At 31.1% G+C, this 19,703-nt stretch overlaps 1 protein-coding gene across 1 annotated transcript; it reads left to right on the top strand.

Annotated features, from left to right (window-relative positions):
* The first annotated feature begins 18,526 nt into the window (after nucleotides 1–18,526).
* LOC112281020 (uncharacterized) lies at nucleotides 18,527–19,690 on the top strand. The gene is made up of 2 exons (XM_024517138.3): nucleotides 18,527–19,173; nucleotides 19,294–19,690. The coding sequence occupies exon 1, from the start codon at nucleotides 18,616–18,618 to the stop codon at nucleotides 19,135–19,137; it is 522 nt and encodes a 173-aa protein (XP_024372906.1). The 5' UTR covers nucleotides 18,527–18,615; the 3' UTR covers nucleotides 19,138–19,173; nucleotides 19,294–19,690.
* The last annotated feature ends 13 nt before the right edge of the window (nucleotides 19,691–19,703 follow it).

Below are 19,703 nucleotides of genomic sequence, written 5' to 3'. Positions count from 1 at the left end.
GGAGTGCGATGGATGGAAATGGTACGTAATTACCTTGCTGTGAATCACGTACTTCTCTCTCTCTCTCCGCACAAACAAATCACGCTAGTAGACAGGTTCAGACAATTCGTCCTGGCTTGATTCATCGCTTTGCCTCCATTCCCGAGGTTGTCAATGAGAACATTGACGCTCTTGCACGGCACTGGGTGCTTCCAAATAGATGACTCCAGACAGTAGATGGAATCAGTTTTCTAACTACATGCTTGCGTGAAACAATTCAGGACCAAGATTAGCTTCACAGAGGAATATGTTTATTTTCGCATTCTCCTGAGCAGCAGATGGTAGCTTCTTAGTTTTGGATGAGTAAAGAATAATGTGGTTTTTGTACTTCACATCTTGAGAATCTCAGCAATAGTAACCGATGGGATATTGCAAAATCAAGTTTGTGGTAAAAAGAGTGAAAGAGTAACTGAAAGTGTTGTGGGTTTCTTCAAGGGCAACTGTAACCTGCCAGGTCATATGATATATTCTGCTGAATAAATTGGTTATGTGAGATTGTGAGAAATGAATACAAAAACTATACTTAAATATATGATTCTTCCACTGAACTAATTGCTGGGTTTCGCATGACTTGTTTATGGCAAAAATATTAACGAAATTGCATGTGACGACATGTACAAGCTCTGGCAAGGTGACAAGATTAAGATTGGATTGGTAGAAACACATGAGCATTCGAATGAACTTGTATGAATTCAACCGAACATTGATAAATGTTTCTGTATTTGATGGTTGAATGAGAAATACTTAGTTTCAGAAAAAGTGAAGGGGTAAAGTAATGAAAATTTTAAACTTGGCATTGAGAAGAATGGATATAAAATATCAAACTTTTAAAATTGGCTGAACTCAGATATTATGTTTCATACTTCATATATTTGTCATTTCAATAAAGGCAGTAGGTAGTGTTTGACATTATTTCTATACATAAAAAAAAACTTAATAATCTTTATTGTAACCAATCTAATCATAAGTTTTAAACTTACTTAAAACATAAGATGTAGACTTTTTTATAAAAATAAAAACTTGTGTATACATGTTTTATATACATTTGTGCATATATATATATATATATATATATATATGAAACATGTATATTTTATATATACGGTGCTTTAAATGCTTATTGACTCAATCTATTATGAATAAGAATAGGAAAAAAAATATTGATTAATGAAAAAATGTGACTAATTTTTTTTTAAAATTAAATATCATATATAATAAAATATTAGATAATAAACTGATAATTGAAAATTGGCATAAAAGTATCAAATGATTATGCAAATAAAGTATGTTTTTTAATAATTAATTAATTATTAGATTTTTATATCTATTTTTTATGTCTATTTTAAATGACATTTGATTAATTTTTTTAAAATTTAAGTAGAGTATTGACATATGCAAACCTTTATTTGTTGTATTTATGATTTATTTTTGTTAATAATAATTTTAGTTTGTCTTTTTGTACAGGATAAAAAGAATTTTGCAATCAATATAAGTTTGTTGTTGATACATTGCAAATAATTTATTAGCTCATAATCCTAAATAAACTACTTATTTTTATTTTTAAAATTATATAATACATTAGAGATTACAAAAGGTCCAAATTAAATTATTGATTATTTTAGAAAATGATATTGTATGGGAGAATCACCAAAAGAATCACAGTAATTATTTTTATGCAAGCCACAAATATTTAATAGAAAAGGCCAATGTAACTTGGCAGTTATTGATAAGAAGCAACATAATGAAATTTTATTGAAAAATGCTACAAGTGAGTACGATTCAATTAAATTCATAAAAAAACATAGAACAAAGAATGATTATAAAAAATTACACTTCAAATTTTATTTTTATTTTTAATATTGATATAAATTTTAAATTAAGATATTATTTTTGAGACAAATTATTATTATAATAAGCTTTATAAAAATCAAATTCTCAAGAAAAGTTTTTAAACAAAAACCATTAAATTTAAAATAAACCTCACTTTCATAAAGTTGAACTTAATTAAAATATGTGATTTTTTTACATAAGATTTAATTTTTTGAAATTAAAAATTCTTCGTTTTGGATCCAATTCATCAAAGACTTAAACTATAAATATATCTAAATTACTATATACACATCTATTATGTCTATACATACATCTAAGGCCCCTAGTTGGTTGCTTTAGATCTGTTCTTCCTTGTTTCAATACAAGTCCTAAACCTCATTTTTCTCTTCTTTATCTTGGTGCAAATTTTGATGCATATCTCAGATCTCCTCTCTTCTTTCTTGTCTTTATACAAGTCCCAATCCCTTCATCCTCCTCTTTTTTGTCTTAGGAGCAAGAATAGACAGTAACGAAGGAAGTTTAGGATTTTTGCTAAGACAAAAAAGAATAGGAGGATGAAGCATGGACCTATGCATGGATAAAGTAGAAGAGAAGGAGATCTTGGACATATGACAAGATAAGGAAGAGGGGGTCTAGAGTAACCAATTAGAAGCCTTAGATGTGTGTATAGACATAATAGCTATGTGTATGGCAATTTGAAGTGTGCTTGTTGCTTAAGCCTTCATAAAAATGATAAGTATTTTTTAAAAAGATTTTTAGTTATACTTAATTTTTTTATTGAATATAGATTTTTTTTATATTGATATAAAAAGATGATTTTAAAATAAACCTTAAATTTTTTTTTCTATATTTAAATATATCAAATAAAAAATTAATAATTTTTTTCTAATATATAATAAAAAAATAAAAAAGACAAATTAACAAAATAGTATTTTGAAAAGATAATAAATGGTATGATAGTATATCCAAAAAAACATATAGCTTCTTATTATAGTAGGATATATGTAAAATTTAGATAGTTTTTTTTTTTTTTTTTTTTTTTTTTTTTTTTTTTTTTACTATTCTTAATCTTTCTTCTTCTAAAACTATTATTTTTATAAATCTTGAGATTTGATCTTCTAAAGCATATTTATGTGTGTATATATATATGTATATATGTGTATGTGTACAATAAATATTTCAAATTCTTCTAAGAACAATTTTTTATTAATTTTTTAATATTTAAGCATAATTTTCAAATAAAATTTTAAGATCTCTTACAAAGATATATTTTAAATTTAAATATCTCATTTTCATTCTTATATCAATATCAAAGTTATATAAAATGTAGTTAATATCTCTTTATATACTTTTGTCAAGAACATGAATTTTAGAAAACTAAAAGATTAATATATTATTGTCATTCATAACTTGAAAAAACTAAAGAATCATTCAAAAATGGTATAATTTTAAACTAGAATGGTTGTTGTCAAAGACAAGAAGGTTAGAAAGTCTTGAAAAAGACTAAACACTAGAAAGGCATTGACAAGAGTAAAGAAAGCATTACTCTTGCTTCCATATATATTATCTAAGTAGAAGCTACATAACAACGTTCTATAGAACCTCCAACATATGTTTTAACTTACAAGGCAAGTTTTCTATATGCATGCCACAATGTTAGTTTATACTACAAGCTACCTACATGTGTAACAAATGACTAATTTTTTGGCCACATTTCTAATCTATCAATCAACTATAAATATGTATAAAGTCAAATACATGTCTATAAAGCTTTTAAGAAGCTTTTCCACAAGATAATATTAAATCTACCTACTTTTATCTTCTACCTAAAACTTCTTGTGTAGATAAATATATATATCCATAATAGTAGCCCTACCCTTCTTTTCTTTCTAAAATCGAGTTCCACAAGGAATAGTCATCATATAATGAAGAAGTTTAAGATAAAAAAAATTATATTTGTATATACTTTAATCTTTGTTCTTTTTAAAGGCAGCTGATAGATATTCTCAAATATTGATAATATTCCATTTCAAAGCAGAAAGATCACTATGTTATTTGATTATTGTTGATGCCCTTATAATTTTCTTTAAATAAAATATTTGAAAACTTGTTAAGAGTTGTTCCTACCTCTAATAAAATAACAAAACATTAAGATTTGCTTTCAAGGTCATAATACCAAATGCATTGTATCTTGCCATCTATTTGAAGAAGAACATGTCATTTTTGAGGCTCTTCATCTTTATTACAACATCTTGAAGCTTATAACAATCAAAATATCTTATTTAATAAGTTAATATATAATAGCTCTTAATTTGAATCAACTCGCTATTAGTTTTCTATCTCTTTAGTGTCACAAATATACAAAAATTATAAAAAAAGATAGAAAGTAGAATGCAATCTTCTATGAATCTTATTTCTTTTATAACAAATATTTGTTATTTTTTATCTTAGTTTTGATAGATATTATTAATAAAAAGTATCAACATTATTTACTATATTTATAAGATTCTTTATAAGTTTTTATATATATTTATTAATATCATATTCATACTAATAAACAAAATATTCTAATCTAATTTTGCAATACCTTGAATCTAAGACTTCTTTGACCTCATATTTTTTATTACTATCCACTTCTATAAGAAGATGTATCATTTGTCTTCTTTTCAAGATATTCATTATCTTATATGATTTAAGAAGAGACACATAGAATGAGCAATGGATCTTCATAAATTTTGATAAATGTAATTGATAAGAAATATAATTAATTTATTCACATATAAGAAATGATTTAAGCCTACAATAATCTAACTTGTCACAATCGTAGCTAGTCATGATATTGCGACGAAGTAATCATATGTTGTTGCCAACATAAAATTAAGGTTGTTCCTTACAATATGCATTTACATTGATCTTTGATTGTTCTTAAGCTTTTTTTGATTGAATCTTCATTATCATATGTTAATTTGCTAGAAAATTTATTAAATATTTTGTTATAGCATTATGAACTTTTAAGAAGTCAAATGCATTAAGTTGTAAATAATAACCATAATTAATAAAGAAAAATATTTGATACATATGATATGGCATGATTTATAATTTAAAAATATACTAAGTATATAGCTAGAGAAAATTTAGCTTTAACTTATTGGCCAAGTTCCAATAAGAAACTTATTCTTAATATAGAAGGTAAATAAATGTAATAATATCAAAAGATATTCTACTAGTAAAAATCTTTTATATTTAAGAAGATTTATACATAAGGCTTTCTAGAGCATCTAAAAATTTCCTAACATCGTTCCTTGTTATATTAAATCATAACTAACCATTTGCTGGTAAGTTAGATTTTCAATAATTTCAAAAAAAATCCATAAATTCCTTTTAAAATTCATCTTTATATCAAAATTTTATCATAGCTCTGTATATCCATCTTTAATGTATATAAAGTCATGGCTCTTAAAAATCCCTTTAATTTGTAAAAAAACCTCAAAATATACAAAAATCCCTTTAAAATATTTTTTATTTTAATCCAAATTTTAGATTTTCATATCTCTTCATTCAATTGTTTAATTTTTTTCAAATTTCTAGATAATTTAGCAAATATTTTTAATTTTTACTAAAAAAAGAAAGAACCATAAATTTATTTTTAATCATCTTACAACTTAAAAATTCTAGTAGATACTCTAAATCCTAATTTATAAACACTCAAGTATTAATTTCTTCATATCTCAAAAATCTAAAATCTAAATTCCATATGTTGTTCTCGTTGTGTTCAAACTTCAATATACCAAAGCAATTGAACTAATAGAGGTGAGTTCAAATACGGGGAAAGAGTGGTTATATGAATTGGATCTGTTAGTGTCACAATTGACAGTACTCTGGCTATCCCAGCTTACGACTCTCACAGTCTAGCCCCTTGGCTTATGACTATCACAGTCTTGTACTCCAGACTAACTTTTTAGTATTCAAAAATTATCCATTACTCGTCAACAACAAAGAAATAAAAATAGGTAGTATCAAGCTTGCCCCGGCTTACGACTATCACAGTCTGGTCCCGATCTCCCTTTCTTCAACTTCTTTATCCTATCAAAAGATGGACCGTCAGCCAGCAGATTCCAAAGGTTATGACTCTTTGAATTCTTAACCATTTATTCCACTAACAACCTAATGTTATCTACTAAACTACCTAACCATTAGTCTAATTCTCAAGGTTATCAATAACCAACCAGTAACTTATTACAAAGTTTATTTATCAATTCTATATAACCCCACTCCTAATTATGCAACGTCTTCACAAATATTATTTAGCCTCAACTTATAAAGACGTAGAAGCATTGGCTTCTTCAGTCAATAGTGTTGGCTTACCACCCTTTGAATTGGTGACCTTCTCCTCTTTACATCTTCGTCATCTACCTCAGTGTTCGAGGGTTCTCTATCCAAACACGCCCTCAAATCTTCATTCAACAAACCCAATTCCCGTACTTGAGACTCACGTCGGGCAATTTAGTTATCACACTCCTCCAATACCTTCTGCCATTCTTCTATCGGTTTCAAAGGTATCTCCGAAGGTATTGTCGCTGAAATTGATATATTGTTTCGCACTAAATTATTGGCCTCCTTCACTGATGCGGCTAGTTTAGTCTGCAATATTGCAACCTCTACGTGCAGCCGTTCTTGCCATTTCTTCCAATCAATCTCCAACCTTACTTTCTCAGACACCATATTCGCCATTTTCTCCTTAACCACAAAAGAAAATACAATGCTTGTTAAGAACCCCCCTCCTACTTCTTACTATGGTCTAATCAATTGTGTCAATTCTCTCTTATTTCCCACGATTCGTCATGATAAAATATCCTATCATCATCATTATTTATTTTCCCCCCTTTTTTGTAACAGAAAATCCATCCCAAGTTTATATATAGTAAAGTTTAAGCCGATGGCCATTGATCTGTGTCATAAATTTAGTACCTACAAAATCTTCCAATTGCACTAAATCATTTGGAAATTTGTCAATAACTCGATATGGCCTATGCCATCAAACTTGAAATTTTCTTGGAAAATTTTTAAATCGACTATCATAAAGAAGTATCAAATCATTTGGTATAAAAGCCTTTGGTCTAAGCTTACTTTTATAATAAGTCTTCTTTTGATTTTGTATAGTTTCCATGATCATTAATGCATTAATTCTAGTTTCATCCAATTTTTTCAATTCTTCTAAATGGTGCCGTAATGAATCCTGATCTCCCAATCTATTATCTATAGCAATTCGTAAACTTTGGACTTCCAATTCAATAGGTAATATTGCTTCCTGGCCATAAACCAATTGAAAAATGATAGCATTGGTAGTAACTTTATACGCAGTACGATATGCCCATAAAGCTACAAACAACTTAGTGTCCCAATCTGTTCTCGCTGATGAAACTGTTTTTGTTAAGATTTTACATAAAATTTGATTAATCTTTTCGGTTTGTCCATTGGTTCTAAGATGATACGGTGTAGTCTTCCAATGTTTTATCTTGTATTTAGCTGTGAGTGCTTCGATTCTACTATTTATAAAATGAGTTCCTGGATCACTAACCAATTCTTGTGGACAACCGAACCATGTAATAATATTTTCATTCAGAAAGGTTGCTATTGTACTTACACTATCGGTTTTTGTAGCTACGGCTTCAGCCCATTTTGTTACGTAATCCGTTGCTACCAGTATATATTATTTTTGACCATTTCTCAAGGTTGGTGCAATTGGTCCTACAAAATTGATTCCCCATTTTTCAAAAGGCTTTTGAGCCAAAATTGGTACCAATGGCATTGCTGAAATTCCAGTAGGTCAACTCGTTCTCTGACATGGGTCACAATGACAGAGGAATTGGTGGGCATCTGTAAACAATCTTGGCAACCAATAACAAATCTGTAAAGCTTTACAAGCCGTGCTGTTTCCTGCAAAATGTCCACCACAATTGTTCAAGTGGCAACCTTCCAATATAGTACGCACTTCAGTTTGATAAATACAGCATTGCAAAACTCCATCCTTGCCTTGTTTATATAAAACTTCACCAATCATCGTATAAAGTGTACATTTTAATATTAAGCATCATTTAAGCTTTTCATTGAAATTGGATGGAAAGGTTTGAAATGTCAAGTATTGAATTATTTCACTATACTCCAAAGTAATTACATCTATCATAAATAGTTCCGCATCAAGTAGTACATCGTTAATGGATTCGTTATCTAATATATTGGATAATTGAGATAAATGGTCCATATTGGAATGTGATTTTCTTAGTCTTACCTGAATAGTAAAGTCAAATTCTTGTAATAGTAAAATCCATCCTGCAATACGACCACTCAATTGAGGCTTATTAATCATATATTTTAAAGCATCATAGTCGACATGGAAAACAAATTTATAACCAAGAAGATAATGTCAAAACTTTTGTATAGAATAATTCATCCCCAATGCTTCTCTTTTGGTTGTTGTATAATTTCTTTCAGCTGCTACCAATTGACGATTTGCATAATAAATAAGGTGATCAAAACCCTGGTCATCTTTCTAGCTTAGCATAGAACCAATCGCGACATTAGATGCATCCACATAAACTTGGAATGGTTTTGTCTAACAAGGTGCCACCAATATTGGTATTGAAACCAATTTTTGTTTCAATTTTTCAAATGCAATTGTACATTCCTTTGTCCAAAATAGACTAGTCCCATCGGTTGGTGGTTTCTTCAAGAGATTTGTCAAAGGAAGACATATAACTACAAATAGATAGATAAAACACTGATAATAACTAACGTGGCTGACAAATACTCGAACACCCATAACAATATCTGGTTGCTTTAATTCTACTATAATCTTTATTTTATCCGGATCTGTAGCAATGCTTGCCACCGAAACTATATGACTTAACAGTTTACAAGAAGGCATACCAAATTGATACTTTTTTAAATTTAAAGAAATTCCATATTTAGCACATTGATTCAAATAATAATCTAGACATTTTAAATGTCTGGCTCTCGTACTAAATGTATACAAATCATCTAGAAATATTTCCATTGAAATTTGTAGATAGACTTGGAACGCTTGCATCATTACCCTTTGAAATGTAGTTGGTGCATTACAAAGCCCAAACGGCATAACCTTATAGGCAAAGGTCCCCCAATCCGTAGTAAAAGTAGTTTTTAACTGGTCTTCTTTTGCAATCTTAACTTGATTATAACCGGAGAATCCAATAAGAAATGAATAACATTCATGTCCAGTGAGAGCATCTAATATACTTTCCGTGAATCGTAAAGAAAAATAATCCTTCTTAGTAGCGACATTTATTTTGTGAAAATCTTGACAGATGCAAACTTTTTCATTCTTTTTTGGTACCATAACAATTGGTGAAACCCATTCACTGAAAAGAATTGGATAGATAAATCCAACCTCCAAGAGTTTATCCAGCTCTTCTTTTACCATAAGTGATTATTTTGAATTAAGTCAATATTGTCTTTAACGTACTGGTATAGCATTCTCCTCCAATATAATTCAATGCTCACAAACTTCAGTTGGAACTCCTTTCAAATCTGCATACAACCATGCAAAAGCAGTTTTATACATTAAAATATAATTCACCCAAATTTCTTTCTCCTTGCCTTTTATACCATCATAAATCTGAATCATTTGGGGAGCCTCCCCTGTTCCTTAATTAATTGGTTGACATTGTGGAATTTTAGGAGTCACTAGAATAATTTTTTGCTCAATTCCAAAATCTTTCACAAAATCCGACAAATTAGAACTTTCCAACTTCAGTTCCATAGCACTAACGTGATTAACATCCTATGTATTTATCCAATATGCAATCATATGATCAGAATCATCAATAACATCTGGAGGAACTAACTACTCTCTCAGTCCCCTACACTGGTATTTAATTCTAGTGTGCTCAACAACTTACCTTGTATCAGCAAAAATTAGGTCAAGTACACCAATTTCTTCTTTTGTAGACTCATCTTCACAATTCAACGTGAATTCTGAATTGACAATTTAAGTTTCTCCGTGATATTGGACAAGGTATATTTGAAGCACAATTTTATCATTACCTTTTCCAATTGTCAATGTACCATGGCCTCAATCATTTCGAGCTTTAGCTTGATACAACTATGGTCGCTCCAATAAAATTGGATATGACAATATAGAACTTCGCAATCAAAAAATAATATAATCAATCTTGTAAGTAATCCCCACAATTACTGTATCAATACTTTGTAAAATACCCATAAGTTTAACTCGATTGGAGTTAGCCATTCTCAAAACTACTGTAATAAGCAATAAGTGATCCAAACCCAACTCCTCCATTGTAGCGGCATTCATAAGATTTACACTAGATCCTCCGTCTACTTGCACTCCTGATAATAACACTCCATCAATTGAGACATCAATCATTGGTGCACCCGGATCGGGATTCAAACTTACTTCTCGAATTTCTTTATTTCAAGATCTGCGACGAATTAATGAGAAATTCAAGATAATTTGGCACTCAGGTACTACTGCCAATAGTTGCTTCATAGAGATCGTGGGCTATATGGTGCCCAAATCTTTTAGAATATCATATAGTTCTATATAAATGGTAATTCCTAATGTCCATTTCTTCTTTCCAGTCCTAGACACCGATGCAGGTAAATTGATTTTCTCTATATTGAAAATTGATAAAGCTACTAAAACTGAATTTTCCAAAACTGTGTAGAGAATGGAACAGCTTGACATGGAACTTAAGCCTTAGAAATCGGTACCTCATTAGGGTGCACAACCGATTCAGGTCTTATACTGAGTAAAGGACCCATGTCAAGACCTGGATTGGATGGTCTTATAATTGGGTCCAATTGGCCCTTCACTTCAAGATCACTCAAATGTTGAATAGGTCCTTTCTCTTTTTTTGACTCCTGATAAGAACGGCTTGGACTTATTTCTCCCGATTTATCAGAGAAACTTGAGGACCTTGATTTATCTCCTCCATTTTTCCTTGGCTTTGGATCTGTTGATCTCGATTATTGAAATTGAACGGAGCATTACACTGTTGATAAGTATGTCCCGACTGCTTACAATTTGTACACACTGGTGCATAATCGTCACTGGCTCTAGGATTGGAACATTCACTGGCATAATGATCAATTTGTCGGCATCGATAGCAACGTAGTGATTTTTGACCCATACTATCAAGCACACTTAGAATCTCCATTGGAATATATCTACTAGGTTGATTCCCGATAGCCATAGTAAATGATCCTGGGTGACCAGTTGCTACTGGTTGAGAATTGGACTGCTGAATTGGTATAGTTTGGAGATTACTCCCTTGATTATTTCCACCGTTCTGCATATTTGTTCCATAAACTAGATTATAATTAGTATTTTGAAAATTTCCAAAGCCATGATTAGGTCAATTTGAGCAATTACTATTCCAACTATCCATATTTTCAGTCTGTACTTGATTGACATTCCATTGAAATGGCTGTATCATCTGGTTATTGAACTATTGTTGCCTTTATTAATGCCAACAGTTTTGGATAGGGTACTTTCTTCCACAAAATGTACATTGAACACTCATTTGTCTGGGTAATAGATATTCTGTATCAAAATGACCTTATCCCTTACAATTATTATACCATATATTAAGTCTTGTATTAGAAGGCTTATGTCGTTTCTCCTTATCTTTAGCCAAATTCACGGCCAATTCTTCCATCTTCTTTGTTAGATTTAATAATAAGGCTTCATTTGGATCTTTAACAATCATATTTGTGAGCAACTCCAGTTGTTGATAGGTTGGTGATGTACAATAAGGTGTCATTGTTATTGGCGCTATTGCTTGGAGTGGTATAGTATTAATTGATTTTTGCAACATAATATTCCTCATGTTAAATGCAGCCATTTGTGGATAATTACCCATCGACACATTTTCCAATTGTATTTGTTGGCTTCTTGAACTTGGAATCATCATGGCCCCCACTGTTAACAATTGGTCATAATGACATTCTTCTCACATCTTTGCTCGTGCCAATGATGCATCTACCATAGCTGGTCGAGCCTCTTTTACAAACATTTTTAATTTTAGTGGATGCAAACCATTGATTAATATCGATAATATAAATGTATCTGGCATTTGATTATTTACCCATTTATAAAATATATCCGTGATCCGGTCATAATAAGACTCCACTGATTCCCCCGCAAACATCTTGCTATTCATAAAACTTTCTCTAAGCCGATCTTCAAATCCAATTGGTCTAAAATGTATTAGAAAGGTATTCTTCAAGGCCTCTCAATTGGAAAATCTATCCACTAGTTGCCGAATATACCATTCAAAAGCTATAGCTTTTAAAGTTGTTGGCAACCACCTCAATCAAATGTCTTCAATTCTACCATTATTAGCCATGTAAGCTATCAAGAATTGAGATATATGGTGATTGGAATCAAAGCCCGACCAACCACTAAAAGTAGGTAATGGTACCACACTTGTAGTTCGGTCTCGTACTACTCCCATTTGTACTGCAATTGGTATTTTTGGCACTCCCACGGCCATTGGTGTTATCACTGGTCTCCTTGCTATTTGAATTTGAATTTTTTTTCTTTTGGTTTTATTTGGACCTACAAATCCTTTTTGTCGTTCTCGTAGGAGATTTCTTATGCTTAATCGCTCCTGTCTTTCTTTTGCTTGTCAATTAATTCTTTGATAATCCTCTCCTTCATGATTATTACTCATAATCTTCCATTCTTCTTTACAAAATCAATACTGCCTTGAATTATAACTCACATATTTGTAACCCTAAAACTGGTTCTTATCATGTTCTCATTCAACATATAATTCTATCTCCCATACAATCAATTTCTAACATTTCATATTGTTATCATTTTCCCAGCAACGGGGCCAAAATGTTATTCTCGTTGTATTCAAGCTTCAATATACCAAAGCAATTGAACTTATAGAAGTGGATTCGAATACGGAGAAAGACTGATTATATGAATTGGATCTGTTAGTATCACAATTGACTATACTTTGGCTATGCCGGCTTACTACTTTCACAGTCTGGCCCCTTGGCTTATAACTATCATAGTTTGGTACTTCATACTAACTTCTCAATATTTAGAAACTATCCATTACTCGTAAACAATAAAGAAACAAAAAGAAGTAGTACTAAGCTTGCCTCGGCTTATGACTAACATAGTCTGGTCCTGATTTCTCTTTCCTCAACTTCTTTATCCTACCAAAAGATGGACCGTCGGCCAGCGCATTCCAAAGGTTATGACCCTTTGAATTGTTAACCATTTATTCTACTAACAACCTATTGTTACTAACTAAACTGTCCAACCATTAGTCTAATTTTCAAGGTTATCAATAACTAATCAGTAACTTACCACAAAGTTTATTTACCTATTCTACACCATAATTTTTTTTATATAACTTAATAACATATTAATATACATTTTTAAAAATTTTGAAGCAAAAACTTATCAAATTGCTTGAAATATAGCTCAAAATACAATCACTAATAAATCAAATTACTTCCTATACTTAAATTCTAAGTAATGACTTCAATTTTTAATACTCTCTTAACCATAACTTATAATTCATCAAAAAATATATGTAAAGTATATTTAAAAAAAAATTATTCAATTATAATCATTGATCCTTTATTGATTTTTGTACCCATGCATTATGCTCCAAAAAATGACAATACATATAAAATCGACACCTTGACTTTGAGTTCCTATATTTTCTTCACAAAAATTCAAAATCATACAAAATTTATACCAAAATTATATTTAAAACCTAAAATTATTGATTTTAATCTTTGATATTCAAATTTCTTCAAAAGAGTAACCCTAATTCCTAATAAGGCCTCAAGCAGCCTCCCTAAAGTCCATCGGACTTGATTTTTGGCCAATAAGAATAGAGACTTTTATCATCCATCTTTATTCATCTATATAGATGGCTGAACTGTCCTTTTTGATACCAAAATCCTTCTCTAATTCTTTTTTTAATAATTTTTAAATAATATTTGCCCTAAATACAACATTAAAAAAAAAAAAAAAAAATCAAGAGTTATCAATGTTTAATAAAAGTTGCTCTAAATATATAAAAATTATTTCTTAACATAAAAACTAACCTCAATAATAGCCTTTTTAGATTAACTACTTCAAAGTAGTAATGTAATCATATTTTGCAACTAACTAAAATCTAATAATGTAACTCTTATCGCATTATATAATAAATTTTATATATATATATATATATATATATATATATGTGCATTATTTTTACATGATAGTCAAATCACAACATAATATCCACTTCTTTTGAATTTGTTTATGTCAAGGACATAAATATTAAAAAATGAAAAACCTCAATACGCGCTTGTTTTATTCAAAAAGACTAATAAATCACTTAAAGATGATATTGTATTAAACTACAATGGCTATTGTCAAAGATAAGAAAATTAAAAAATCTTAAAATAAGACTAAAGACTAGAAATGGATTGATAAGAATAAAGAAGGCTTCACTTTTGCCTCCATATATATTCTTAACTAAGAGCTATGTGGCAATATTCTATAGGATTTCTAAAATGTATTGACTTTACAAGACACATATCTTAACTTACAAGATAAGTTTTTTATATTTATGCCACATAATTAGCTTGTTCTATAAGCTACCAACTTGTGATTAACTTATTGACCAAGTTTCTAATCTATCAATTAACTACAAACACATGTAAAATCAAAGCAGTATCTATAAAGCTTCTAAGAAGCTTTTCTAGAATATATTATGAAATAAATCTATTTTTATCTACTTCTACTTAATTATATAGGTAAATATTAGAATAATTATGTATAGAGATTCAAAAAATTGTTTCAATATTGAAATATTTTAGAAAGAATGGTGTATTATAAATGAATTGTAATGAATAATGACACGTGGTTTATATAGAAAATAAAGTACATCTTTATAGCTACCAAATGAGGCAAAATTAAAAAGAATATATTAAATAATTATAGAACTATGATCAATCCAATTTAAAATAGTATTAAAATAGTTTTTTAAGTGTGGTATCCAATTACATATCAATACTTTGTAGGTTCTCTTTTGGCCTTGATAACTACTTCCAACCTCCTATGCATACTTTCTATTAAGTTTTGGTATAAAATTGCTTCAATATTACTTTATTTTGAAGCTATCTTTTCCTATAATTTCTAAACTTCTTTTGGTTTTATCTTCCAAGTGTTGAGTTGGCGTTTGAGATGCTTCCAAAGATGTTTAATGGAATTAAGATCAAGAAACTAAGCAAGCCAATTTATTACTTTAATCCCATGATGATCAAACTACTTCTATACTACTTTTGAATTATGCTTGGTATCGTTATCTTACTGAAAAATCACCTCTTTCTCAAAAATGCCAGATTTTTCAATGCTAGAGAGTAGATTTTTTTCAAAAATTTCTACAAATTTCTTGGTATCCATCTTTTATCCTCAATCTCTACCATCTTCTCAACTCCATTCTATCCCATACAATCCCATACCATTATATTTCTATCCCCATGCTAAATTATTTCTTAGATCTTCTTGTCAAGTAAGGATTGATTCTTTTCTTTTCACACCCACTTTCTGCCATTTAATCCAAATCTGTTGTTTTTTGTCTCATCTGACCAAATAATCCTCTTTCAGTCCTCTATATTCTATTTCTTGTATTTCAGAGTAAAATCCAAGTCTTGTTTTCAATAGCTGATAGATAGTAGTGACCTTTTCTTTTTCACCATGACTTTCATATTCTATTTTTTGGATTGGTATAAGATCATTGATAATATTGAATGTGAAAGCCATGGTGAATATTTCAAATGGTTTGGATTGACATAGGATTATTGATAATATTGTTAAGTTTTTTTAACGATCTCAACAACATTTTCAGCCTTCTTAGTATTAATTTGGCAAATAAATATCCTTTTATCTACTACAGTGAGTTTTTTTGGTGTGCTTAATCTAAGATTATCTCTATTAAAAGTAATATTTTTGCTATCCTAGAGATACTAGCTTTACTACAAGTAAGTTTAGAAGTAATTTGACCATAAGATTTTTGAGAATGAAGAAGAACAAAGATGATGTTGTTTTGGAGAGAGCGAGGAATGGATTTCATAGTTGTTCAAAGAATTGTAAATGACACAAGAAATCTGACTAGGAAATATGTCAAGATTTAAGACAAAGAATGAGATTAATAGCAAAAGTGGTTCCAAAGACTTCTATTTATATTATAATGAAGATTATAGAAGTCTATGGTACTTGCTATGGAAGTTTCTAGAAGTCTAAAGAAGCTTATAGAAGTCTATGGAACTTTCTAAAAGATTATGAAAGATTCTATAAATATCTAAAATATTCTAAAAAAAATTAGAATATATCTTTTTTTGAGTTTATTAAAAGTGGCATAAATACCTTTGAGATTCATCTACAAACTATCATAGAATTCTCAATTCAATTGTCTTTGCATTTCTTTCTTGCAAATTATTTTTTATGGTATGCTATTATTTTTTTTGCATCCCTATCATGCTGGAAAGTAGTATAATGTATAAAAATAATATAAAATATTATGAAATATTATAAAATTTTAGATTATAATTTAAAATAAAATAAAATAAAATAAAATATTTATCTAATTTATTTAATTTTATAAATTAAGTTTTATAATTAAAGATAAAAATTATAGGATTTATTAGTAAGAAATTTAGACAAGCTTTGGTTTCAAAAGTATAATATTTTAACTCCTAGGTCATCCCATGTAGATGGATAAGATAAGTGATAGAGGAATTCATTTCCATTGATTAAAAGTCATGTCCAATGGACTTCAAGATGTTATCTAGGACCACACTAGAGTTTGGAACCATTTTATGATGGCCCATTTGAGACAAGGCAAATCATTTGAAGCAAGGTAATCCATTCAAAGTTTAGAGATTGGATTCAAAAAGCTTGTATTTTAGATTAAAAGTTGAATGAAAAAAATATATGATTTGGAATTTTGAAGAGAAAGATATGGTTGTTTGAAATTAGGATGTGAATTCAATATCTATTGTTACTCTTTTAAGCATATAGAGAGTTATAAAAAAATATTCAATAATTGAAAAATAAGGTTTAAAAGCTAACTTGAAGAGCTATATTTTATGCAAAGCAATTGATACATTCCAATTTAGAACAAAAGAGAAAGAGTTGTTGGAAGTTAGTGCTTCAAAATTGAGATTTTTAAGTGAATTTTTTTTCATGGAGGTTTCAGTTTGGGCCATATCTTGAATTTTTGGATGAATTTTTGGCTCAAAATTTCTATAAGTGTAGATAATTATATTAAGTGAATTTATATTAATAAAATTCTAAAGAGTAATATCAAAGAAAATAATGTAACATAGATGAATATTCCATCATAATACATACATATATATATATATATAATGCATCATTCTATACTATTGAATTTTTTAAAAAATAATTGAGGACATTTTTCATTGAAATTTGAATATAAAAAAATCTTGTACTAAAATATTAAAAAAGACAAAAAAAAGAATCCAATTGCCATCTAAATCATTTAATAAAAAATGATGGCAATTGGATTCTTTGGATGAGGCATTAATGTTTTGTAAGAACTTTGTCTGATTTGTTAACCTTTCTGTTTTATGGTCCACGTTGAGAGTGTCAGACATGCTTAGATTGCAACATCGGCAGCAAATCACAATGACGTCATTTCCATGGCCCACACCACCTCCTCAACCACATGAGATGAAGGAATTTTGCCGAATACATATCTAATATTTGTCCCTGAATGCAACGAAATCACTCAAGTCCATCTAAAACTATCAATGAAATGCAATGCTCCTCTAAGAGTCTTCTCAATGCTGCGAAATGGTGGTAAATAATAATGAGTTAGCGGTTTCATAAATTTCAGTAGCATTCTTAAACACCGAGAAGTACAGAAATTAGTTCTGGCAGTATTTCGGACCAACCAGTGTGCTCTGGGAATTTGCCATTAATGGGTACAGCTGCTGCTGCACCACAATTCCTTCCAGTCTCGGCAGGAGTGTCCGGGGAGTTCCTGTCGTATATTCACAAGTTATATCTCTGGAGTCTACACCTGTTGCATCCCATTCAAGAGGAAAAAAGAACTAGTGACTGAAACAGTTTACAACGAGTGACTACTCCCAAGAGCATATAAGAAAGCAACTTGCGAAAAGAAAAGCAGATACGTTGACAGAGTTTGCTGCAAGAAAAAGAAGTCTCGAATCGACATTGATTAGTGTGTCAGGATGGCACAGAACACAAGGAGCTTTGTCCTTGCACAATCTACTACCCGAAGTCCTCTGTTCGTCATTTTTGTTTGCAAACGCATCTGGGGGTGGTGGAGATCATGGAACAACACATCGACTAAGTTGACAACTGATCCTGCAATTTATGAGGCTTTGGAAGAAATGGGTGCTAGTGTCAGGAGCTCACTTATTGACGGTTGGTACTGTCTATCCTAATGACTGTAACACTGATGGAAGGTCTAGACCCCAATAGTAATATTGATGGGTTCTGCATTTACCGGTGACAAAAACAAGTCGATGAGCGTTACCTATATAAACCAGCCCCGACTCCCTCCTTGCACTCACAGTCAGTCAGTGATCTGAGCAGAATCTGGCAAAGTGCGCTGCAGGGAGCTCGCTGGCGCTAGGTTCATCGTGGACAGTGTGCAGCATCAGAACGTGATGAAGTCAGCTCAAGCCATGGGTTCGACGCTCATGGTAGCAGCTCTGCTAAGCTGCGTGGTGATGCCTTCGGAAGCAGGGAGAGCGTTGCTGACTTACGGCACGCCCACTACTTACACTCCTCCCACAACTTATACTCCTCCCACTACTGATACTCCTCCCACAACTTACACTCCTCCCACTACTTACACTCCTCCTATTACTTATACTCCTCCCACTACTTACACTCCTCCTACTACTTATACTCCTCCCACTACTGATACTCCTCCCACAACTTATACTCCTCCCACTACTTATACTCCTCCCACTACTTACACTCCTCCCACTACTTATACTCCTCCCACTACTGATACTCCTCCCACAACTTATACTCCTCCCACTACTGATACTCCTCCCACAACTTACACTCCTCCCACAACTTACACTCCTCCCACTACTTATACTCCACCAACCACATATACTCCTCCGACTCCGCAGTCTCCTCCTTACACTCCCCCCAGCCCACCATCAGGCGGCTACTAGGACGATCGGCGTCTCGTCGCTGCACGCACAGAATAAGTAAGCCTCGATCTGGGTTAGCGGATCAGACTTGTAGACTTGTGGATGCTGCCATGTCGATGTTGCTGTTGAAAATTCTTATCTTCATAGTTCATCATTTTTGCAATGAATGACTCGCAGATGCGTGGCCTGAAACATCTTGAAACTGAGCTGCTGGAAGAGCAAGGTCGTCGTTCAGGGAAAGACTGTTGGACTCGAGCTCTGTGTGCACCCATGTGGCTGCTGAAGGATGTGGGTTTTGCAGAAGCTACCTCCACTAGTAGACTCGGAATTATTAGCAATCTTTGTGTAAGTGTGTGTGGCTGAGTTAGTTCAGCCATTGTCATCATCGGTAATTGATCAGTGGATAGCAATCGGATACCAATAAACGGAGCATTTTGGAACTCCGATCCATTCTCATCCTTGAATTATCCATCTAGACTATTCCTCATTTGTTTATGAACCTCTTCTGTGAACATGATATTTGTGTGTTGCAAAGAGGCGATCATTAATTTGACTTCAGCTCTCATTCCATGTATGCTGTTCTGCTG

This window comes from Physcomitrium patens, chromosome 4 (assembly GCF_059467195.1).
Source record: "Physcomitrium patens ecotype Gransden chromosome 4, ASM5946719v1, whole genome shotgun sequence".
Classification (NCBI taxonomy): Eukaryota; Viridiplantae; Streptophyta; class Bryopsida; order Funariales; family Funariaceae; genus Physcomitrium; species Physcomitrium patens.
This window is presented reverse-complemented; position numbering and strand designations above follow the sequence as displayed.

Excerpts from the sequence above, each read along its gene's own strand:
- LOC112281020 (XM_024517138.3), top strand. The coding sequence starts at position 18,616 with ATGAAGTCAGCTCAAGCCATGGGTTCGACGCTCATGGTAGCAGCTCTG.